The following is a 25,006-nucleotide window of genomic DNA, read 5'->3' on the forward strand; positions in this document are numbered from 1 at the left end:
AGCCCCGCCCTCTCCCCGCCCCTGCCTGGGGTCCTAGCGCGAGGACCCCCGCGAAGCTGTCCGTGGCTGAGCCTGACTCGGTTTGCTTTGTGGTCCATGTGGACACTTTCTCGACCCCCCCCCCCCCGCCCCCCCGTGTGCGCTGAACGCTGGCCCTCGAGTCTCAGCACATCGCCTTGCGCTGATGACGGACGTCTGACGAGGCGCGGTCGCAGCCGGTCGCGGCAGGCGGTGGGGAAGGCTGTCCCGGAGACAGGCAGCGTCGCTGCTCCGGCTCCAGCATGGCGGCGGCCGTACGCGCTGCGGGCTGTCTCCCTGCACTGTGTAGCGTGCCGGCAGGTGAGCGCTGGGACCCGGACTGTATGCGCGCGCCAGCAGGGTGCTTTCCCTCGGGTCTGCGAAGTTCCGGGTCGAGGGACGCAAGAAGTCGCTGGGCCCCTGATCCTGGTCTCCCATTCGGGTCGGGCAGGCTGTGTGACCTTGCGCGCCTTCTCCCCTTCTCTGGGTCTTGAGATTGTGGTTTGAGATTATAGAAAGCGACTGGACTCTGCTCTCAGCCAGGAAAACCTCTCGAGCCCACCCGGTGAGGAGGAGCAGGAGTAGCAAGCATCATCTGTGGCTCATGGGGTGATGTCAATCCCGGCTTCGAGGCCGAGGGCCGCCAGCGAAGCTCAAAACTAAAGGATCGTCCTCTTGCCGAGTCCGTTAGATTAACTAGCTGTCATTTTAGCGCCTGGGACGATCCGTTTGTCGGAATGTCACCGTTTTCCTCCCGCCCTTCTCAGTTGTGTGCAGTTCTCTAGCATAGCGTTGGCCTGTGGGAATGGCTTCGCGATCGATCGACAGCATCCTGTTTTATCAAGCCCCCCGTCCAGGCCCTGCAAGTTAATTTGGTTGCAGTATGTGGCCCGAAATCACCTGGTGGGGTATGTGACGTGAGCCTGCATTTGTCTTGCCGGCGTTGGAACAATCTCCTTAATGCCTCTGTCGAATAGTGGGTTGTAGCCTTCGGTCACAGAGGCTTACCCGTGTGCCAGAAACGATCTTGCTGTTCGTGATTTTATACCTCCATTTCCTCCTCAGAGTGCCTTTATGATTCCGTTGTATTCTCAAACCACCCCTACCCCACCCCCGCCCACCTTTTTTGTTTTTGAGACAAAGTCTCCCAATTTATAAGCCTCCCGCCTCAGCTCCTAAACGCTAGAGTTACAGTTGTTTTTACTATCAGACTCTGCCTCATTATTCTTGTTTTATAGATGAGGGAATTACAGAGATGGGAAACTTGCTCACAGATTAAGACTTAAAACTTTGCACCCATGATGCCTTGCTCCAAGCCCCTCCCCTCTTTGTGTAACTCCCCTCTTTTTTGGGGTACCAGCTTTATTATTGACATAAATTAGCATAAAACACCCATCTGAAGTGTACACTTCAGTGTTTTGGTTTTTTTTTTTTTTAACTTTTTTTGTTTTTGTTTTTTTTTGACACAGGGTTTCTCTGTGTAGCTTTGGACCCTGTCCTGGACCTCACTTTGTAGACCAGGCTGCTCTCGAACTCACAAAGATTCGCCTGACTCTGCCTCCCTCCTGAGTGCTGGGATTAAAGGCTTGCGCCACCACCGCCCAGCCTGAAAAACTACTTTTTAACTATTGTGTTCATCCCCTCCAATCTCTCAATAATCCTCAACACTAGGTAACTACTGATCTATTTCCCATCTGTCTATAGCTTGCCTGTTCTGGACATTTTTTATAAACAGAATCAAACGATATCTGCAGTGTTGTCGGACTTATCCAGGCTGTGACATACCAGTCCCATGTTGCTTGTGACCCAATAAAATATGCTTGTGTGGATATACCACATTTTGTTTATCCATTGGTTGATGAACATTTGAGCCGTTTCCATCTTTGGCTATCAGGACTGAAGTTAAAGTATTTGAGAGCTGTGTTTTTGTCTATGCCTGTATCCATCCTCTCTTGTGTACATTTCCTGGAAGTGGAATTGCTGGTTGCAGCGATGACTCCATGTTTACGGAACTGCCAAGTAGCTATACCATATTACAGCTCCAGCACAATGTAGGGGTTCCGGTTTCTCTTTGCCAAAACTTGTTATTGTCTGTTCTGTGCAGATAGCCAAGCCAATGGTGTGACAATGTACTAATTTTGTGACTTTGATTTCTAGTGAGCTTGTTTTCATGTGCTTCTTAACTATTTGCATATGTTCTTGAAGAAATGTTTGTTCAAATCTTTTGTCTGTGTGTGTACACTGAAGATTGAACCCTAGGTACAGGCATGTCCAGACTGTGGCCTGAGGGCGGCTGTGTGGTCCCGTTCAAAACTGTAAACATCTTTAAAACATAAGATTGTGTGTGTGTAACTTGATTGTGTGGTTCTTGACCACAAACTTTGTAGATTTGAGGTCTGTGCCATGTTAAGAGTCAAAGGTTGGGCACACCTGCTAGGAAGGACCTTGTGCATGCTAGGCAAGTGCTCTACCACCAAGCTTTCAGCCCGGGTGTTTGAACTGATGGATCTCATCTGGTGAAGCTGTCTGGGAAGGTTATATGTGTTTAGGAAGTGGAGCCTTGCTGGAGGAAGTGGGTCAATGGAGTTGGGTCTCAAAGCGTTATAGCCTGCCTCCACTTCCTGAACCCCGCTTCTGGGCTGTGGATGTGGGGATCTGCCATCATGTCATCCTTGCTTGCTACCATGTCTTCTCCTCCGTGGTGGACTGCATCTCTCCAGAATTGTGTGCCCAACAACTTGCCCAGGCTATTGTTGAACTCACTCTCTAGCTGGGCTTGAACTGTCTATCCTCCCATCTCAGCCTCAAATAGCTAGGTATATATGAACATCCACCAACAGACCTGGCTTCTTGTCCATTTTTCAATTTGGTTGACTTTATTATGGAATTGGAAGACTTATTTTTCTAGATACAAGTCTCTTGTCAGATATGCCAAAAAAAAAACCAAACAAGTATTTTTTGAGATAGGCTCTTATTGTGTATCCCTGGCTAGCCTGGAACTCATTATGTAGACGAGGTTGGCCTTGAAGTCACAGAGATCGGCCTGTCTGCCTCCAGACTAGGATATGAGACCTGGCCCATGAAGAAACATCACCCCCCACCCCACCCCCCAGACAGGGTTTCTCTGTGTAGCTCTGGCTGTTCTGGAACTCACTCTGTAGACCAGGCTGGCCTCAAACTCACAGAGATCCGCCTGCCTAGATCTGAAATGCTGGGAAGGGAATTAGGGAAACCTGTTAGGGGATGGGTTATCCTGTGGCTCAGTGACGAAGAGGCCTTAGCAAAGAAGGACCAGCAAGGACAGCCCAGGGCAGGTGACAGACGGCTTCATACCCAAGGGGATTTCGAAAGGCTTGGAAACTGGGTGGGTTTGAGGGTGAAGGGTGCAGATATCATGTCAACTACTTGGCAAATGGTGATGGACCCAGAGATGGCTTACACTTTGTCTCAATCCTTTTATTCTGTAGGTGTTAATATTTTGTAGACATTACTGTTTAAAGTGTTCCTTTTTGTGTAGAAAGTATATTTAAACAAGTGTACCCCCTCCCCCCATTTACAGGTAATTTCCTGTCTAGGCAGCTCTCTTTAAACGCCTTTCCAGCAGCAGCTTCCTTTTTGGCAGTGAAAACCACTCTCAGCCACGGTAAGATTCTACCACATCTCTGTTCTTGTAAGGTTTGCTTACGATGGAGTAGTTTTGTGACGGGGGTTTGGGATGAGCGTGGCCGTCTAGGGGTACTGCCGAAGCATTCCCATCTAGTTATACATGCTTCAGCTTTCTTCCCCAGAGACGACTGTAGTTACCGTTTCTTGTCTGTCCTTCTGGAGTGTGGAAGGTGCAGTCACAGACATACCTGTGTTGTTTTTGAACATGAAACAGGGTATTCTGCATACTCTGGCATTTTGCTCTGTGGGACATTTGCAGGTCATTGCATGTTCCCTGGCTGCACACAGCAGAGGTCACTGTTTTCCCACAGTAGGCTCTGCACTCTTGGATACTGCAGAGAAATGCCACATCCATTGTGTGGAGGAGCTGCAGCTTCTCTAACTATCATGGGCATTTAGGTTATTTTGTTTTGAAGGTGTCTCAACATTGATTTTTTAAAAAATACATTTCTTTTAGTTATGTCTTTGTGTCTTGGCGCAGGGTATGTATACATGTGTGTAAATGCCTAAGGAGCCAGAAGCATAGGTTCCCTGGAGGAAGAGTCGTAGGTGGTTGTGAGACATGTAAAATGGGTGCTAGGAGCCAAACCTGGCTTCTTTTTGAGAGCAGCATATGCTCTTAACTGCTAAGCCGTCTCTCCAACCCCAAAACATGATTCTCCAAATTTTAGTGACTTGAACAGTTTTTAGAAATTGTGTGTGTATATGTGTGTTTGTGTGTGTGTACATTCATTCTACTGTGCGTGTGTAAGTCATGGGGACTATTTGTAGGAGCTGACTCTCTCCTACCACTTGTGTGGGGTCAAAGGTTGTCAGGTTTGGCAACAAGTACCTTTGCCTGCCCAACCATCCCGACAACCTTAGTGACTTATTTTTACTAGTGGGATTGTTTGGTGCAGGCAGTGTTTCTCTTACAGCCGTGGGGTCTGACACCAAGTTTTGTTCTATCTGCCTGTAGGCTCTTGGTCACCAAGGGGAACAAAAACCAACCACTGTCTGATCAGCTTGAGCCATGCGCTGCAGACACAGTGCTGCGTTTCCTCTCCTGTCAGCTGGATGGGCCAGCAGAGTAGACCCTACAGCTTCTTCACCAAACGTATGTAGAATGATAAACTTCTCCTTTCATGGAACCAGAAAAGAGAAGGTGTTTGTGCCTTCATTATCCTTCTTTCTTAAACAAATAAACATTTTAGTGACTACCTTATAATGTCCTGTTAAAAATAAAAGCATCCCTTGAGGGGTTGGGGACTTAGGTCAGTGGTAGAGCGCTTGCAAGCGCAAGGCCCTGGGTTTGGTCCTCAGCTCTGGAAAAACAAAAAACAAAAAAACCCAAAAAACATTCCTTGATATACCCATTAGAATTAGCTACATGTCATCATTTGTACGATTGTTAACAGATTTACTTTGAATGCTGGGGATGTAGCTAGCAAGATGTAAGGTCCTTCATTTGGGGCACCTGAGGTCTTAAAGGTGTTGGATCATGGCCTAATACCCTGCTGATTTAGAGCCAGGCCAAGGGAAAAAATACATTGGTGCTCTTTTTGGTGGCACCTCCTAGGTGGTCGACTGCGTCGAGATGAGGCTGTCTCCTCTCCAGCCATCAGCTGTCAGAGGCTCACTGAAGCGGGTGATGAACACCAAGCTTTCTGCTTTCTCCGAGAAGCTCGTGGCCGCAGAAGTGGCTGCTGGTGCTCTGGATGAGGAGTGGAAGGGCTGTGTGGTCCGAATCAGTGGTGGGAATGACAAGCAAGGTTTTCCCATGAAGTGGGGTGTCTTGACCCACTGCACAGTTGCCTGCTGTTGAGTAAGGGGCATTCTTGTTACAGACCAAGGAGAACAGGAGAGAGGAAGCGCAAGTCTGTTCCGGGATGCACTGTAGGTGCCAGTCTGAGTGCTCTCAACCTGGCTATTTTAAAAAAGGAGAGAAGGATATTTCTGGACTGACAGAGACTCCTGTCCCTTGGCAGTTGGGACTCAAAAGAGCTCACAGGAAATGAAAGTTTTCAGTCTCTCTAAAGAAGTCCCCATATGTTGTCAGAAAATCTTAAACAAAGAAGGTAAGAAGCCCAGGACCAAAGCACCAAAGATTGAGTGTCTTGTTACTCCACGTGCCCTGCAACACAAAAGCCCACATGTTGCTCTGAAGAAACAACATACTAAGAAAAATGAGGAGGACGCTGCAGAACATGCTGAACTTTTGACCAAGAGAATGAAGGGAGTCAAAAATGCCCCAGAGTATCAAGAGATGTAGGCTGTCTTCACTGAGAGCTTCTACTTCTGAGTCCAGTTAAAAAAAAGTCCTTAAGAGTAACAAGTAAATGATCAAACTTTTAGTCTCAAAACAAAAAAACCAAACCAACCCATTGGCTCCTTTTAGTTGTGCCTTTAGCTGAGGAGATAGATCAATCTGGGGAAGGTAATTTTTAGTAACATTATTTTATGGATACTGCTCCTATTTGCGATAATGTCACTGGAGCTCACCTAAGAGGCTGGCCAGCAGGCTCCAGGAATCCACCTTATCTGTTCTCCAGTGCTGGGATTCCAAGCATGTGCCATTGTGCCTGGCTGTTTGGACGTGGCTTCTGAGGGTCAGATCCATGCCCTCAGGCTTGCAAGGCAAGCACTACCTACTAGGCCATCTTCCTAGCCTGGCTTCAATTTTTATTATATAAGTTCGTAATAGAATAAAATCTAGTTACGAAATAGTTGGTGAACTTGGAAAGGTGAAATTTAAATACCAATAAAATGCAGTAAGGATCAACCTAAAGAATTTAGGCATTTACCAGTACAAAGTATTGATTGGGATACAGGGTAGAAACAGATGTTGGGACCATAGAAATTGACAAATAGAAATGAATTAGCAGTGTTAGAGTGTGCATGTGTTAAAGGACTCAATGTGACTTAAAATAGTCAAGTACAAATACACACACGGGGATTAGCTATGAAACACTGGAATATCTGTTTTATGTGTAGTTTGAAAGAAAGGGATGTTGGGTATTGACGGAAGAATAGAGCGAACTCTCTAAATGGGGTGTAGGTTCTCATGTGTAAGGAAGTGTCCTAGTTAGCTTTACTTGTCAATTTGACACAGCCTAGAGTCACCTGGGCAGAAAGCCTCAAAGTCAGATTGGCCTGTGGACATGTCGTGGGGACTGTCTTGATTGATAATTGATGTAGGAGGGACCAGCCCTCTGGGAGGCACCAGCCCTAGGTAGGTGGTCCTGGACTGTGCCAGAAAGCAAACGAGCACAAACCTGCCATTGAGCCAGCCAGCAGTGTTCCTCGACGGTTTCTGCTTCAAGGTCTTGCTTCGATCCCTGCCTGACTTCCCTCAGTGGACTGAACTGGACTGGGAGCCACCCCCCGGTGCCCCTCTCCTGAGCTGCTTTGGTCAGAGTGGTTTATCGCCGCCATAATGGAGATGAGATAGGACAGAAGGGTACTGCTTACTCCAGTGACTATTGTGGAGGCAAGAGGACAGGGAAGCAACCCAAGTCATAGCTGATCGAGTGTCAGGCAGACAAGCCTGCCAGCGAGGGGCTCAGGTGGCAGCCGTCTTTTGTGAGGAGTAGTAGCATAGACTCCTCTTGGGTTTTCCAAATGTGACTGTGGTACTCAGAGAGTGACTTTGTTCTGCTTCTAATGCCACTGCAAGGGTGTACGTGAAGTGGCTTCTCCTGGCCTTTTTTGTTCAAGGAGCCATAGGTGATCGCTTGAACAATGCAGGATTTAAAGCAGCCGACCCTGTGTCTTTGCAGTGACAGCAGAAGAACTCTGGAAAGGTGCTTTAGCGGAGACTGGCGCCGGGGCGAGGAAAGGCAGGGGCAAAAGGACCAAGAGGAAGAAGAAGAAGGATTTGAACAGGGGCCAGATCATCGGAGAAGGTAAGCTTACGTTAAAGCTTCTGATTTCCTGTCTTGTGTATCCCAGGCTGGCCTTGAACTCGTGATCCTCTTACCTTAGCCTCCCTGAAACTATGATTACAGGCATGTGCTGGAACTCCCAGCTAATGTGCTGATCTTTGTTTTTTTGTATTACAAAATCACATGTATATCTTGTCAGTTAGAAAAGAAACAAAACCAAGTATGTAGAGAACATGGAGCGCCCCCTTTCAGTGCCTGTAGTCTGGTTGCCTCCCCATCTCATTCTGTTGTTTCCTTTAATATTTCCATGTTTTTATATAAATGCCTTTCTGAAGATAATTTAATCATGCTACATGTTGTGTGCTGTGCGATGGTGAGTTAATTGTCACCTTGACGTACTCTGGAGTCACTCAGGAAGAGTCTCAGTGAAGGGTTGTCTAGGTCAAGTTGACCTGTGGGCATGTTTGTGGGGCTCTGTCTTGATTATGTGGATTAGTGTGGGAAAACCCAGTCTAAAGGCAGGAGTTCTGGGTCCTGGACTTATCAAAAAGGAGAAAGTGAGCCGAGTGCTAGCAAGTGTATGTGCATTCCTTCTCACTCTGCTCTTGCCTGTGGGTGTGACTGACTAGCTGCCTCCTTGACTTGAGTGATGGATGGAAACCTGGAACTGTGAGTTAGAACAAACCCTCTTCCAAGTTGCTTTTGTCTGAGTCTTTTATCAGAAAAAAGAAAACCAGGTTATGCTGTCTTAAAATTTGCTAGTTTTGGTCACTAGTTGGTCTTGGAAGAGTCCACATCAGACCTTCGAAAGTGACTTTGTTCTTTGGATTTCATGAAGAATGTCCCACACACCAGCTGTGCCGTTTGCCGAACACTTTGATTGTGAAGATTTTGCTTTTCCAATAACATCTGAGTGGATGTGCTCGTCCAGGCCCACGTGTGCTTGTCCCCTATGAGAGTCTTTAGGTAGTGTGCATCACAGTGATTTAGCGTCCTACATTTACAGTGTCCATAGCACAAAGTGACATGCTGAGCAGTCATGGTGCTCAGGCTCTCCAGCTCTGGGCTCTCTGTTCAGACCTGCCTGGCATTTTGATCCTGGAAAAATGATTCTTCAAATTCTTATTTATGAATATTTTTAAATCTTCAGGGCGTTCTGGTTTCCTGTGGCCCGGTCTGAATGTCCCTGTTATGAAAAGTGGAGTAGTCCAGACCATTGGCCAAAGAAGCAGAGAAGAGCAGCAGAAGGTGGAGGCCCACATGACGCAGCAGAGAGAAGAGTGGGAACGGAGGAGGAAGATAAAAGTCAAACGGGCGCGCGGGTGGAGCGGAAGCTCATGGGGAGGTGTCAGTATCGGCCCCCCAGACCCAGGACCCAACGGAGGTAGCCAAGTTCCCATCTTACTCGCCTTGTCACAGGTGACAGTGCTAGGGTGGTTTTGAAACGACTTATTATTATTATTATTATTATTATTATTATTAACCTTGCCTGTTTAGGTTTTACTTTTTCCTGAAAAGGATTTCAGCATCCTCGAGTAATTTACCACGTTGTTATCCACACTGTGTCATAGGGAACACAGCCGAGAAGCGTGGCTAGAAATTTTCATACTAAGTTAGGCTCATGCAGTAACCATAACTAAACTCAGTGGTTTGTTGTTGTTGTTGTTGTTTTAAAGGAAAATAAAAGACATGAAAATGGGAGAGAGATGTGTAGGTAGAAGGGTTTCAAGGCAAGGAGGCAGGGAGAAGAGAGGAGAATGGGTGATTCTGATCAGAGTACATTACACACATGTAAAACTGTAGGTGAATAAAAGATCATCTTCAAAAGATAAGACAGACTATGGCGAATGAGGTGACCGAGCACCTCATGGCCAGGAGGCTTTGGTGGGACTAGAGGTCATGAGTGTTGAGTGGTGAGGTGCTGTGCCTTGACTTCAGTCCAGCCATGTCCAGTAGTCAGGTGTGGCTGCACTGATTCAGGGGAGGGAGTGTGGGGAAAAGGTTGGGGGTTAGAAAGAGATGCCTTTGGTGTCTTAAGGCAAACAGTGATCAACAGTCTGGAGCTGATGAGGGCCCTTCGAGCTGGTAAGGCAGAGCCCTGCGGAGTTGGCAGAGGGTGATCCAAGTTCATGAATCAGAGGCGGAGCAGTCTATTGAGTATGGGGCCAGGATGTGGCCTTGAGAGAGGTACCTGAGGACCTGAGACTTTAACATTAGAGTCTGTGGTGGGGCCAGGGTGTAGCTCTGTGGTAGGATGCTTACCTAACAGTCAGGAGGCCCTGGGTTCGGTCCTCATTAATACCTCACCAAAGAAAAATGTCTGTAATGGTGCCAGAACACTGCCTACAGTAGTACCACAGTCATTAATCTACAGGCTTTTTCTTTCTTCTTGTAGAAACGTATGAAGACTTTGATACCAGGATTCTTGAGGTAGGCACACGGAATTAAGTACCCTACCACGCCTCTGGAGAGTTGAGATGAGAGGAATGGGCTAGGGCAAAAGGGGCTGGGGGAAAGCTTTGGGGGGGGGGGAGTGTCTCAGACGCACGCACGGCTGATCTGGCCGAGGCAGCCTCGTGACAGGTGACTTCAGTGGTTGTTGAATAGCAGACTTGGAGCTTCTGTGTGCTTCCCTCCACCCTCAAGCTCAAGAAGGGTTAGCAGTTTACCTCTGAGTTAAAAACAGCTGTGTCAGTGCTCAGCTGAGGGGACACAGATGAGGGGGGCAGTCACTGGTAGAAGCTGGGCAGTGACTCCCTGATCAGTGAACTTGAGCCACTTTTCCAGAGCATTCTCTAGGGCGGTCCCTGTCGTTGGTCTGGCACTGCCCCTTACTGCTGAGTCGCTGGGGAGCAGTCACCTGCCCTGGAGCTGCCCTGAGTATGCACATAACGTCTTCTGTTAGTCAGAGCTCAGCTCGAAGGATGTCCGGCAGGATTTCTGTTGTTAGCCGAGATTAGAGATGTTGAGAGCTAGCCTCTGCTGTGTTTTGGTTTTCTGTATGATTGTCCACAGAGCAGATGCAAACCCCTTTTCCTTTATTCTGTTTTACAGTGAAGGAGCACATGTGCCACGGGTGTGGCTCCCTGTAAGTGAGGAAGTTAACAGTTAATAGTTCCTGTCCTTTAGAATGGGCCAGAGTAAACCAGACAGACCACCTGAGAGTGTTTTTGTAGTTCACTATAGGCAGGCATTTCCAATTTTTCTGTTTCCCATTAAAGCCTAACCCTTATCCAGCTGTCCAGTACTATGCTTCTATATGCTGTGTTTCACCGTATGTAGATAAGTGAGCAGTTCTGTTCTGGCTATCTCTTATTACTCACTGATGAGCCATTCCATTTTAATTCAGAGTGTTTTTCTTTCCTGTGGCACATTGATTAAGGTAGGCCATTTTGAGTTGTGTAAGTTTCAGATTTCTTAGTTGAATCTTCCAGTTAGCCTGTGAAACAAGAAGAGAAATTCTTCCTTCCATTCTCTTCCTGAGGAGATGGTCGGGGGGCAGTTTTGTGAGCCTGTGTTCGGACAAAGTCCGTTGTTGTTTGTCTTAAGCACAAGCTAAGAAGGTGCAGTGCCCACACACCATGAGTGAGTGTAGCGGGGCCAGCCAAGCAGCACTGCTGGCCTCCTTCAGAACTGTCCCAAGGGAATACTGATGAGACAGTTTGTCTTCTAGGTAAGAAATGTTTTCAATATGACCGCAAAAGAGGGAAGAAAGAAGTCGGTCCGTGTCCTGGTTGCTGTGGGGAATGGAAATGGTGCTGCAGGTGAATGGGGTGGTATTACACCTGGTGGTGGTGGTGGTGGAAGTTGGGCTAGGCCTGGCCTTGCTGAGAACCTGAGTCCATGTTGCTGGTCTGATCTCCCTACTGGTTAAACCTTTTAGTGGTTTGGGTTCACAGACACAAATTTTCACTATGTAACCAAAGCCCAGTGAGTGTACTTTGTTATACCTTTGCTGCTATAGGCATGGGGGACTTCTTGCAGTGAGGTTGCTACCCTTTTATGTGGTGAAAAGAACCACCAGATTGCCTCCCATCATACCCGTGCCCCGATACTGTCAAGCTTCCGTGACTGACAGCATGATGTGTGCGTCATACCTCTTAGTTTTTATTTGTGTATCTTTGGTTAGGAAGTGTGGGCATGGTTTTACACGTTTATCCACCATGCCATTTTCTTCCTGAGCTTTGTCAGTTCATGGGTTTGGCCTGAGTTTTATTGGGTGGTGGTGGTTCTCCTAATTGAGTAGTGTAAGCTTTTTATAAGTTGCAGACATATCAGCCCATTGCCTTTCCAATGTTTTGACTTAGTTTTAATTTTTTTCTGACAGTGTTAAATCCAGAGACTTTGTAAGCTTTTGTATAGCAAATCTGTTGCTCTTAGATCACTTCCAATTTTATGTTTTGCTTAAAGAATCTCTATTTGAAGATTATAAATAAGTCCACTCATATTTTCCTCTGGTATAGCCATGTTTTCATGGTTTTGTTTGTTTCATTTATCTGAAATTAGAATTCACATTTCTTTGTCCCAGGTCTTCGGTGTCTTGCGTGTCTCTTGTCTTATAGATGATGCTTCCCTTTGTATAACTTACAAAGTAAATCTTCAAATTCAATAATTGGCAGTGACAGCAGATGCCAGTTGCTTTCCCAGAACCTGTGAAAAACCTTATTTGAAATAATCACAGGTTGAAGGACCACTGATCTTATCTTTTAAAACCTAGGTTCTGCTTGACAGTCCCAGTGAAAGCATTTGTCTCCCTGGAGCAATGTGTTTTCCACCTGCTGCTTACTTTAATCTGTTTCAAAAGGTGTTCAAAATCATTTGCCTATTAACTTAGAACATGTTTAATTTTAAAACCTGAGTGCAGAGGCTGGAGAGATAGCTCAGGGTTAAGAGCACTTGTTGCTCTTTCAGAAGACTAGGGTTCAGTTTCCAGTGCCCACATGGCAGCTCCCAACCATTTGTAGCTCCAGTTCCAGGGCATCTGACACCTCTTCTCACCTCCTTGGACTCCTGCGTGCATGTAGTACACAGACATACACTCACACACATACACATACACACACATACACTCATACACATAAAAATAAATAAATAACCCAGAGCCAGCCCAGCACTTGAGAGGCAGTGGCAGGTGGATCTCCAAGTTCAAGGCCATCCTGGTCTATAGAGTTTGTTCTGGGATAGCCAGGGCTACACAGAGAAACCTTGTCTCAAAAAAAAAAAAAAAAAAAAAAAAAAACCCAAAATAAGTAAATAAATGAGTAATCAAGTTCACTTCACTTCAGTAAAGGTTTATTAAAGGCAATGCAGTGCGTCTGATGTTGAGTTTCATGAATACATTCAAAACTAAAATGTCCAAAGCAGACAGGCAAAGCCCTGTGGCTGTGCTTATTGGTTATAGGAGTAGCTTTTCTGTGGGTGGTGGGAAGACGAAGGGCTTGGAAACACTGTCGGAGCCAAAATTGGGGATGTGGTGGAAGGCAAGTTGTAGGCAAAGCTGTTTTGGGGATGTGGTGGAAGGCAAGTTGTAGGCAAGGCTGTTTTCGTTTCCCATCTTTGCTTTTTCTTTGAAAGGTTTTGCTGTTGGGAAAGCTGCTGACCGGGCAGATGCTTTCAGAAAGGTATGTGCTTTATCTCTCTGTTTGAGACAGGGTTCCTCTATGGCTGGAGCTCTGGGTCCTCCTGCCTCTGCCTCCCGAGTGTCAGGAGTGCATATGCGTGCTACCACATCCAGCGCTTTTCTTTTTTCCTATTTAGTAAAAAAGATAATGAGCTGTGTGTTAGACAGCCTGGGAACCATAAGAAAATAATAATTTGTTCTAGAACTTTCTCACTGTCAAAGGTTGCTTATCTTGTAAGAAGCCGTCTCTCACGTACCTGTTACGGACCTGTGGTTGCTGTCTGTGATGAGCCTGCTATGGGGGCTTGCATACAGCTTGCAACAGGCTGTTCAGAATCACTCAGGAAGGTTCATAAGTGGAACAGTGAAATTGTGCTTAATTTTTTTTACACTTGATCTTAGCCAAAAGGCCGAGAAGTGATGTGCTTATTTTTTTTAATACTAAAGTTTTTGTATAGGTGAAATTACTTGTAATAAAATACTTTATAAAAGATGTTTTTGAACTCCAATAAGAAGCCAGACGTGGTGGTATACCTCTGTAATTCCAGCACATGGGAGGCTAAGGCAGGTGGATTTTGAATTTGAGGTCAGCCTGGGGTACATAGCAAAACCATGACTCAAAGATTGAGCCAACACCAACAAAAACAGGGTCTCTCTAAATAGTCCTGGCAGTTCTGGAACTCACTATGTAGAGGAGGCTGGCCTTGAACTTGCAGAGGTCTGTCTGGTTCTGCCTCCTGAGTGCTGGAATTAAAGACGTGTGCCACCACACTCATCTAGACAATAAAATATTTAAGAAATATTTTCATTCTTTTTTTTTTAGGCAAAGAACAGAGCAATTCATTATTTGCATTATATAGAACTATACGAAGGCCATACAAGTGAGTATGAGTCATTTCTCCTGAAATCTGCAGGAGTGTATCTGTTACAGAATGTGTGGCAAGATATTGTTGTATTTCTCTGTATTCTGTTCTTACAAATGCATGAAATGTGGAAACAGATCTACCCCAGGGACCAGTATGTGTCCATCCTTGGCCTCTGTGTGCTGCTGTTCAGGGCAGGATGTGTGGCTCTGTGCTGTTGTGGAGCTGTTGAAGCCTCTCACCCGACCCTTCTTGTCTTTGTGTTTTTGCCTCCAGTATTCCATGATATTTCACTAAGATTTAAAAGGACGCAGATCAGGATGAAGAGACAACCCAGAGGTAACTAGCTCTCACCATTTGTAGAAGATAAGGCAGAGAAACTGCAGCAGCCCAGTCCTTTGCTCTTTTTTTGTCCACCTTTCTTGATCTTATGGAGGCATTTTTCAACTCAGGTTCCCTTCTTTCTGATGACTGTAGCGTGTGTCAAGTTGTCACAGAACTAGCCAGTACAACCACTAAGCTATGTCTCCAGCCCCACCCCACACTGAGTGCCCAGCACCTGTGAGGTCTCCCTGTTGAAGCATGGGGCATGCAGAAAGGGCTCTTCCTGCCTCTCAGAGAAGCAGGCAGAGTTTGCCTTGGGGCTGTGATAGTCACTCCCCATGGTCTGTGGATGTAGACTCTGACACAGTCTCATTTACATCTCGCCTGCAATTCTACAGTGAAAAATGGTCTCGTAATACCCTAGTTACATAAATCTCTGAAAGTTTGGTGCTGAGAAGTTAAAACATTTACAATTTTATATCAGAGCTTCTACAATTCTGCTAAAGCTGTGGGGTGAAACAACATCACCCCCCACAAACAAAACAAAACGCTCACACCAATGTGTTAATGCATCAGAACTTGTCTTCTGCTCCTCAGCTTAATAAATCACTCAGATGCCTGCTTATTAGACCTGCGACAAGGGTCAGACCCACTTCGTTCCACAGAATGGCTGCCAGCCTGTAGGTGATTGTGTGGTTATCTGTGGCTGTTGAGATCGCTCAAATCAAATACACACCACATTTGCTATGAAAAAAGAATGTAAAGTCTTTCACTTCATATTGTAGGAAGTACATTTTGAAATGGTAATATATGGACCTGTTGGCTTAATAAAATATATTGCTAAAAATGCATTGTGCATTAAATGCATTAAAAAACTTTAATTCATCTATGAGAAAAATTTAAATCAATCACATGACTTCTGTTTGTGGCTTACACTGCCTTTTCTTTTTTGGTGTGTGTGTGTGTGTTGGTTTAGACACATTTATTCCCTAAATGCAGAGGCCAGCACCATATGAAAGTCAGCAGAGAGGGTGACAGAGTTATTGGGTGTTTAATTTTGATCTTCTTCCAGGTTACGGCCTCCGCTGCCACAGGGCCATTATCACCATCTGCCGCCTCATTGGCATCAAGGACATGTATGCAAGGGTCACTGGGTCTATGAACATGACCAACCTCACCCGGGGCCTCTTCCATGGGCTTGCTCGCCAGGTAACCCCCCCAGTGGAAAGGCGGAAGCACTGGCTTGTGTTCCAGACCGTGCTGTAGTGCTTCCTCCTTGGTACATCTCCACGTGGAGTAGAGGAATTCTAAGCTAGGTCCAGGCCTAGTCAGACAGCCCAGGGCTTCCACCTCCCAGGATATAGAACCTTGTTTATTAATGGTTATAGTTCAGTAACTCAGGTCAGTGTGCACTCTGTGGCTAACATGAAGACTGATTGTGCTCCCCCGAATGGAGGGGCTCTAGGTGCTTCACCAAGTCCAGCAAATAGGATTAAACTAGCAACTGGACTTTCTTTTTTTGGGGGGAGTAGTTTTTGAGACAAGGTTTCTTTGTGTAGCCCTGGCTGTCCTGGAACTCACTTTGTAGACCAGGCTGACTTCAAACTCAGAACTCACTGCCTCTGCCTTCTGAGTGCTGGGTTTAAAGGCTTGTGCCACTACTGCCCAGCTAGACTTGCTTTTGTCATTTTGGCATTTGATACACTGAGGGAGCTAGACCAAACATGTTTTTAATGATAGAACAGTATAATTACTGACTTTGTAAAATGCTGGAGTTTAAACTTGAAGAAGTCCATGAGGCATTGGTTTAAAAGTTACTTCAGGTAGGGGATTTAGCTCAGTGGTAGAACACTTACCTAGCACTGGGTTCGATCCTCAGCTCAAAAAAAAAAAAAGTTACTTCAGTAGATTTACTATCAGATGTAGCCATGGAAGCAAGAGTGGCATGTCCTCTGAGGTGGGAACCCTAAATTGCTGTCCAGTGGGGTCTGGCTCACTGTCCCGCCACCCCATATGGAAGGGAAGGTTTGTGACTCATGGTCCTTCCACCCCATATGGTTTGTGACTTCGAGGCCCTCCTGGTAGCCCTGTGACCATGGCCAACAGGTTTTCTTCCATCTTAGTTTGGTGTGGTGGGCTGTGGGCTGAGGTAAATCCCTGTGGACACATCATCTCAGTCAGCCACACACATTACCCAAATCAAGTGAAACAGCTACTTCACTTCCCCAGGCTGTTGAGGGTTCTCAATGCTGGCTCCTCTCTGGCTGACAGAAGCTTCTGATCCTTTAAGTCGAAAGTGTCCTTCACAGACCTGATCTGCTCTCCATTTGCCCTTTTCCAGGAAACTCACCAACATCTGGCCGATAAGAAGGGTCTCCATGTGGTGGAGTTCCGGGAGGAATGTGGTCCTCTACCTATTCTGGTAGCCTCCCCACAGGGGGCCTTGAGTAAGGAGCCGGAGCCAGAGCCTGAGGTTCCTGACGTCAAACTGGACTGGCAAGAAATAAAGGCCATGCAGGGGATGAAGCGCTCTGTGTGGTCTGGTTTAAAGAGATCTGCCACCTGAATGTCCCCAGCCTGGTCCAGCCAGTGCTTGGTGCTGGCCAGCACCTGGAAGAGACTCTACCCTACAATTTGATGTATTGCCTTTCTTTTTCTTTCTTTTTTTTTTTTTTAAAGAGAGTCCAACCTTCTTTGTTTTCAAATAAATAATTATAGATTTGATTTATTGAGCACATGGTATATAGCAGTCAGTGTGATGGGAATTCTATGTGCAAATATCAGGAGCAAGTCATTCATTTAAGCTAGTAAGTGAAATGGGAGAGAGCTAATAGACCAGTCGATAGTCATATGCACAACGGTCATTGCTGTGATAATTATAGATAATGTATTACTGAGTCATCCAAATATGGATGTTTTCAACTTCACTTTACAGAGCAGTGGAGTAACCTGACTACACTAGGCACCACCAGACGGTTTCCCTGGCAGCTGCATGTGCCGTTTATGTTCCGTTACTCTGGGTCTTTACACGATAGTTGTTCTGGTGTGTATCTGAAGTGCTGCCTGTCACCGTGTGACCATGAAGGCTGATGATGTTGAGTGTCCTCGTGGGCTTAGTAGGCATTCATGTGTGCTTTGGGTGAAATGTCCGTTCAGATCCTTTACACATTTAAAAAATTGGCTTATTTGTGTTTTTTTTTTAAAGATTATTTATTATGTATACAGCATGTCTGTCTGCAGGCCAGAAGAGGGCATCTCATTACAGATGGTTGTGAGCCACCATGTGGTTGCTGGGAATTGAACTCAGGACCTCTGGAGGAGCAGCCAGTGCTCTTAACCTCTGAGCCATCTCTCCAGCCCTTATTTGTGTTTTTATTATGAGCTGTAATTGTTCTTTGTGTATTCTAGAACAAATCTATGAGATTCAGCATACACTTGCAGTTGGGTCCTAGTTACTGGTTACCCCCAACCCCCCCTTTCTGATACTTGCCTTTAATTGGTGTTTTTAGGCTATTGACCTATAAAGTGGTTGTGATGTGGTAGAATCAGTGTCTTCCACTATCCGTTTTTCTCCTTCCCTTTTTTAGTAGTTACCCTGGAGTTTGCTGTTTATGTTTACAGCTAATTCAGCTCTCCCCTGGTAGCTAGTCTGCAGTAATGAAGGATTTAGTTCCTGCCCCCTCTACCAGATACCTGAGCGGTGCTCACTGAGTCATTGCTACGATCATGGTTTTGAGCAAACATCTGTTAGGCCAACTAAGAAAAGTTTAAGTTTTTTTTCCTCTCCGTAAGTCTGTTTCTGACCTACATCACTTCCTTTTTGTGTAGCTTAGCTTACAAGGCGGGTTCATCACAATAAAGCCCTTCAGTTGTTTGTCTGAGTCTCGGTCTCATAGTTTGAAGGATAGTTTTACAGGGTACAAAATTGTAGGTTGGTGAGGTTTCTCTTTGAACACTTTAAGTATTTTACTCCCATGGTTTCTGAGAAGTTGGGTGTATGGCTTATTTCTGCTCCTCCTCTATAGGTAATGTCTTTTCCTCTGTCTTCTTTGAGGACTTCCCCTGCATCTTTTTTCTTCAGCAGTTTGATGTGATGTGCTTGGGTGTGGGTCTTTGGATGCTTTTTCTGCTCCGTGTTCTCTGAGCTTCCTGGACCTTTGATGTCTGACAGTAATTGGCGGAAGTTGTTACTCCTTCGAGCATCTCTTCCTTGTGTTCCCATTAGTTTTGCTGCCCCCTTTGTTGCCTTACAGTTCTTTGATTCATCTTCCCCTCCTTTGTCCTGCTCTGTAAGTCTAATGATGTGTCTCCAACTAGAGGTCCTTGTCATGTTCAGTCCAGCAATAAGCCCATTAAAGATGCTCTCTGTTTCTCTTGTAGCATTCTGGGTGTTTTGTTTTTATTTGTTTATTCATATTTTGAGACAAGGTATGGTGGTTTAAATGAGAATAGCCCCTATAGGCTCATGTGTTTGAGTGCTTGGTCCTATTAGTGGAACAGTTTAGGAAGGATTAGGGAGTGTGGCCTTTTTGGAAGAGGTGTGTCGCTGGGGTGGACTTTGAGGTTTCAAAAACCCACACCAGGCCCAGTCTTTATCTCTGCTGCCTATGGATTAGGATGTAAAGCTTTCAGCCCTATGCCTGCCTGCTTAATGTCGTGCTTCCTGCCATGATGATGATGAACTAACCCTTTGAAACTGTAAGCAAGCCCACAATTAAATATTTTTGTTTGTTTATTTTTTTAAAAATAAAAGTAGCCTTGATCATGGTGTCTCTTCACAGTAATAGGACAGTAACTAAGACATGGGGTCTCATGTAGTCCAGGTTGGCTTCTAATTCTCCATGTGGCCAGAGCTGGCCTGATTGTCTGCTAAGTGTTGTGATTACATGGTGTGCAAGTATGCCCCCCTTAGTATCATACATCTTCCCCCACCCCCCTTACAGTACCAGAGATGGAGCCCAGGATGTTGAACAAGCTGAATGAGCGCTCTGCCACCGAAGGACACCCCTGGCGTGTTTCCACCTTCTTTTCCCCAGCATGGTTCTGATTCTTTCTTAGACTCTCCCTCTCTGCTTACATTTCCCGTGTGTTCTTTGATGTTGTCTATTTCCCATAGCACACTAACCTTAGTTGTGTTGAACATGCCTGGGCTGGTCACTGACATCCATCCCTGCTGTGTCTCGATCCCGCACTGTTCAGATGGTGCCTTTGCTTTCAGTGGAAGTTGTCCCTTGTTGCTGGGAGCTAGATGTGATGTGCTGGGTGAGGAGCTGAGGAAGTCGGCCTCAGGAAGTAAGGGGTGAGATGTGGAGGGTGGGAAGTTCTCTGTGGTCCTGTGGTTAGACCTCAGTCTCCTGGTGAGCCTGTGACTGGGTGCTTCTCAGTTCTCCCCTGTAGGTACTGGAGTATTCCCCTTCCCCAGGCCACAGCCTGATAAACCAGCAGTAGTTTGGTGTGCCAAGTACTTTCTCTTCGCTTGCCTAGCATGTTCAAGGCCCTGGGTTCAGTCCCCTGCTTATACATACGTACCCTCAAAGGAAATTTTTTTCTAGAGTTATATTATTCAAGGCTACAGATAGAAGCTAATTATTATGAAAGAAATACCTTTAAATAAGATACATTGGGAACATCGAAACTTTTTTCTTTTTAAATGGAATCCACAAGAAAATGGTTGGGACTGGTGGTTCTTGAAAGCAGAACCCTGTACTCTACTGTTAGCTGTGCCCCCAGACCTCTTGAATTATTTTTGCAATTTATCATTATTTTATTATTTCCCTGACCTCTATTTTATTAGTCTAATGTGTTGTTTCCTTATACCTGATAAGCTCACCTTTTAAAAATGTCATTTTTCCAAACCACTGACAGCTGTATTGACACTGGGTAAAAACTATTTTGCTAAAAATTGTTTTGACATTTAATTTTTCCCCAGTAACTTGGTAATCAAATGAAAAGAGAAATAGGAGTTTTTCTTGAGAACTAGGACTTGTCATTAAGAATGCTGTATTCCCTCCTCCCACTAGAAGCATGGTGAACCTGCTCAAGTGTGGGGGCCCTGTGGAGATCCACAGAGGTTTCTTAGTGAGAACTTACTCAGGGTCTGAGAATCTGAGCTTGCTTTACCCAGCCCGGCTGCAGAAGGGGATGATTTGATCACGGGCGTGGTTACCAGGTGTTTGGAAGGGTCTGCACTTGGCTGTGTGATGTGCTTTGATCTAGCAAGGGGGAGGTCTTTTGCCCCGCCCTTTGGCATGTTATAAAAAGGAATAAATGGAAAAGGCCATTGGGTATTGACCCAGGTCCTCCCGAAGCTATCCTGTGTTTCTGTCTGTCTCCTCTTCGCTATCTTTCTAATATTTTCTCACCCCTCTCTCCTCCTCATAAGAACCCTTGAAAAGGTGGGAGCTGGCCTCCCACAGGGCCCCTGTGACTAGTTACCTGGAGTTTGATGCCCAGCTTGTCAGTACAGCCTCCAGCAACCCATCAGCTCCTTTCTGCCTTCCTAAAATGTGCGGGGAAATGGGCTTAGGAACCCTACGTGTAAGTGAAATCAAAGCCCGGAGACAGACGTGCCAAGTGAACGGACTCATGCCCCCTTCCCAGCCCCTAGCCTTGGGACACTGTGATGTGTCCATACAGTTAATGACTTATCAATGGAGGAGTTGGGGAGTGACACTTAGCAGAGTAATTGTGTTGAGTAAAAGAAGCCGGGGTTCCTCAAAGTGAGATGTGGTTCCAGCTGTGGAAAGTTCCTGACATGAAGACTATAGTAGAAGTCAGGGTAGTGGTTGTTAGGATGGAAGAGGGTGTTACTGAGGGGTGTGAAGCAACTTTCTGGATGGTAGATGTCGGGGTGTGTGGCGATGGTTCCACAGTGCGTATAGACATCAAGACTGCCAAGAGGATGCTTTGAACACGGGCTGAAGGGTTCTGTTCTTGGGCTCTTGACTTACCCTCCCTCCAAGAATGGAGAGGCAGACAGCAAAGGGTGAGCAGACAGAGGGCACTTTGTTTGTTTTTTTGCCAGTCAGGAGTAACAATCCAAATGCAAAGGTAGATAGATATTCGGAGATCCTCTAGGGCCACAGAATGCCGGCTGGGAGATGTTTCCAGTGTGGTAGCTCCACCCTTAGCTAGCTTCTAGGTGTCAGGGAGAGACTGTTCTAAGCTCTTGGGGGGGTCTTGGCCTGCCGGGTGAGAGCAGTCCTTTGTGGAACCAGTCTGCAGAGAGCAGGTCCCCATTCCTGGGACATCGGAAGTCTTGTAGGTGAAGTGGCAGAATAACAGCCTTCAAGGCAGGAGCAGCCTTGAGGAAGCAGGAGCAGCATCCAGCAGGAGTAGGAGCAGTTCCCCCTGCTGTGGCAGGTCTCCTGCGGGTCTGCTTGGGAGTGGGTGCATGGGAGTATCTTCTCTGGGAGCCAGACTGAAATCTTCAGGTTTCCTCTGAAAAGAACTGCTTCCCACCCCAGCTGGGGGTCAGGACAGAGGCAGTGTGCCCCATTACACAGAGCCGGGGGGGTCCCTGATTTGTTGAGTGTGTGCAAATGGGATGTAAAATGGGACCATTGAGAAGAAAAGCCCAGTCCAAACCTGAGCGTGTCCTCAATGAGTGAGCCCTCTCCTCTCCCACTCTCTATATGCTGCATGGGAAATACTTGAGTCCTGCAGGGTTTGTGGGGGCTAAGTGCAGCCTACTGTGTTGGGGAGGTTTGGTGTGGGTTCTGTGTGGTTGAGCTTCATTCCCTGGGAGCAGATACCTACCTGGCTGTTAACCCGAGGCAGCTTCTGTCTTTGGTAGGGTGGGTCCAATCCAATGTGGCTGCAAGCTGTCAAAGGCAGCTCTGGAAGCTGGGGATTTGCGGTTGCTGTGGATTGCAGTAACGTCTGATTGCCTTGGCACCTGGGTGCCCATACCTGGGCTGCTGTGGAGCTCAGACAGATGTTGGGGACCCTCCTGATGCTCTAGACAGCTAGGGTCACCACCGTGGCAGCATGTGATGGAGGTGGGGGTGGGGCTCTCTTCCCTCTATTATTTACACTTCATTTGTTTTTTTAAAGTTAGTTACAACCACCAGAGGGCAGAGAGTTCCTCCAATAGTTCTGTTCCCTTTTGGACTGCTACCGTGTGGAAATTCCCACAGAAACCTGTCTGTCACTGACATGCAGTTAGAAGAGCCTGTCTACTACAGGGGGATTGTTCTTTCAAATGCTGGATGCCAACTCCATTTGAACTTCCACTTTGCTTTCGCAAATGCTGTTGTGAGAGAATCTCCTGTCTTTCTTCATGAGGTGTGGCTGTTGTTTCTGGCTTCCAGCCACAGATCCAAGGTTCAAACAGGTTTATTTATTTAATTGTATTATTTATTTGAGACACTATCTATCTGGCCTGGGACTTGCTATGTGGACAAAGCTGGCCTAAAACTCACAGAGATCCTTTCTTGCCTCTGCCTTCTGAGTGCTGGCATTAAAGATGTGCACCACCATGCTGGGCCTCAGACAGGTTTATTGCAGGCCCAAACTGAAGTCAGGATTGTGGGATGGCTTCCAGGTCCCTCAATGCATGTGTCATGAGTCAAGTTGCTGAATTGCTGTCTACCCCTGGGTCCAGTTTAGCTTTCGAAGAGCGGGTCGTGACACAATGTGGCACCTGCAGCCCACATTTCCTGCCGGGGCAGCACAGGTGAGAGAATGCTGTGTGTGAACCAGGTCTGTGACAGAGTGGGGACTGGAGCCTTCTGAGGCGGGGGCTCCTCGTGGCCCTGGCTTGTGAGGCACCAGCATCTCGACAGCAGCCCGTTGTTTTAGAAAAATTCCAGAACTGACGGGAATGAGAGAGGTGCCTCAGTCTGGGATTTTTGGGGAGCAACTGGGTGTCAGGCACCCAGCAATGTCACTGGCTCTTAATGTGGCAGCCAGTGCAGAGGCATTCAGCCTTTTTCTTAGCATGAAATCTGATTCCTGCCCCTCAGAGATCGGCTATTACTTTGATGTTGAATAGGATTCTCATTTGGGCCACAAATTTTGTTGGGGGGGGGTGTCACTGTAATTTACAATGTTTTTACAGTGGGCACCAAAAGACTGGCATTTATTGAGTAGCTAACGTGTTAGTGTTGTAGTCCACTTGGATAAACTAAGATCCCTTGAGCACTGAGATTCCTAGATTAAATGAATTTGCTCAGGATAACAGCTAGTCAAAGGCTGCCTGAGCACCTGACCTCCAGAGCCAACTCCCGAGGCCAGTATGCCCAAGAACGCAGGCTGAGTTCCTTTATCTGGGGCTTTTTTTTTTCTTGAGGAGCATTGGGTGGGGTGGGGGAGAGAGGTGCTTATATGGGAAGCTTACTGGGTTTCCAGAGAAAAGAAGGTAGGAGAGTTGGGAGGATGGAATAGTTTTTCTCTTGGGGGTCTTGAGTGCAGGTGGGGGTGTATGTGTGTGTCTGTGATCACACTTTGTTCCTCAACAGTGAGAACTTGCCTGGCTAGTTCTGAGGGGCTCTGCAACCCTTGGGGGGTGGGAAAAGGCCAGAACTGTCCTGGGACACTGCTGTGGAAGAGGGATAGCCAGGCCTGAGGTGCCCCTCTCCTATTCCCCGCCTGATGGATCCCCACCCAACCATAGCCTCCAGGTCACTGCTGGAAGATGACACCCCACCCAGCAGGGACAGCTCTGGGGCAGTCAGGCAGGCGCACTCCAATTTGGGCTGCTAATGGCTCCAGGGCTGTGGTGGGCGACTGGGCTCACCCCGGGGGAAGCTGGAGCATTGCTGTCCAGGAGGTCTCCTCCTCCCCACAGGACCCCTCCTGCATCTGCCCCAGCACCTTCTCCCAGGCTGGCCTTGCAGGGCAGAGCGGGCAGCTCTGGGGCCTGGTCTCAGGTTGGTATGGTTCTGTGAGCCTTGACTGAGCCTGAAGGTCTGTGGAAGCAACTGCATGGTGAGCATTGACCCAGGACTGCAGGAGAGGTGTGGTGATACTGTGTCCCCCAATATATTGTGCACCTTAATAAACTTATCTGGGGTCAGAGGACAGAACAGCCACTAGATAGACATAGAGGCCAGAAAATGGTGGCACACACACCTTTAATCCTAGCATTCTGGAGGCAGAGATCTGTCTGGATCTCTGTGAGTTCAAAGCCACACTGGAAATAGCCAGGCATGGTGACACATGCCCTTAATCCCAGGAAGTGATGGCTGGAAGCAGAAAGGTATATAAGGCGTGAAAACCAGGAACTAGAGTCTTAAGCTTTTAGGCTTTTGAGCAGGAGTTCAGCTGAGATCCATTTAGATGAGGACTCAGAGGCTTCCAGTTTGAGGAAATGAGATCAGCTGAGGAATTGGCAAGGTGAGGTTAGCTGTGGCTAGTTCTGTTTCTCTGATCTTCCAGCATTCACCCCAATACCTGGCTCTGGGTTTATCTTTATTGATAAGACCTTTTAAAATTTGTGTTACAGAGGGGTGGGTGCTCTGTGCCGGACCTATAATCCTCGGCTCAAGTGGACTGAGGCCATTTCCAAAGTGGGTCCTAGCAAACAAGTCCCTGGCTGTGTCCTCAGCTGACACTACCACTGGGCTTCCAGCCTGTCAGGCACCAGGAAGTTCCTTCTGTCAGGGCCTCAGATCTGGCAACCTGGTGTCTACAGAGGATGGAGAGGGGGC

General features: G+C 46.8%; 1 protein-coding gene and 1 pseudogene across 2 annotated transcripts; one reads left to right on the top strand and one right to left on the bottom strand.

Moving 5' to 3' along the window:
* The first annotated feature begins 210 nt into the window (after positions 1–210).
* On the top strand, positions 211–17,078 carry Mrps5 (mitochondrial ribosomal protein S5). Of its 2 annotated transcripts, none has more exons than XM_052724832.1 (12): positions 211–339; positions 3,578–3,661; positions 4,643–4,780; positions 7,443–7,568; positions 8,698–8,931; positions 9,943–9,977; positions 11,221–11,311; positions 13,122–13,168; positions 13,991–14,048; positions 14,307–14,369; positions 15,427–15,563; positions 16,696–17,078. In XM_052724832.1, the coding sequence occupies exons 1-12, from the start codon at positions 282–284 to the stop codon at positions 16,918–16,920; spliced, it is 1,296 nt and encodes a 431-aa protein (XP_052580792.1). In that variant the 5' UTR covers positions 211–281; the 3' UTR covers positions 16,921–17,078. The 2 variants fall into 2 exon arrangements, with proteins under 2 accessions (XP_052580792.1, XP_052580793.1); XM_052724833.1 differs by lacking the exon at positions 211–339 and adding an exon at positions 422–926.
* LOC128102796 (uncharacterized) lies at positions 13,465–13,589 on the bottom strand (annotated as a pseudogene).
* Positions 17,079–25,006: the final 7,928 nt, after the last annotated feature.

Source organism: Peromyscus californicus, unplaced genomic scaffold (assembly GCF_007827085.1).
Source record: "Peromyscus californicus insignis strain IS unplaced genomic scaffold, ASM782708v3 Scaffold_7__1_contigs__length_154581171, whole genome shotgun sequence".
In the NCBI taxonomy this organism is placed as follows: domain Eukaryota; kingdom Metazoa; phylum Chordata; class Mammalia; order Rodentia; family Cricetidae; genus Peromyscus; species Peromyscus californicus.

Excerpts from the sequence above, each read along its gene's own strand:
- Mrps5 (XM_052724832.1), top strand. The coding sequence starts at position 282 with ATGGCGGCGGCCGTACGCGCTGCGGGCTGTCTCCCTGCACTGTGTAGC. Across the intron at positions 9,978-11,220 it reads TTGATACCAGGATTCTTGAG|GTAAGAAATGTTTTCAATAT; the intron begins GTAGGCACACGG and ends TTTGTCTTCTAG. Across the intron at positions 13,169-13,990 it reads GGGCAGATGCTTTCAGAAAG|GCAAAGAACAGAGCAATTCA; the intron begins GTATGTGCTTTA and ends TTTTTTTTTTAG.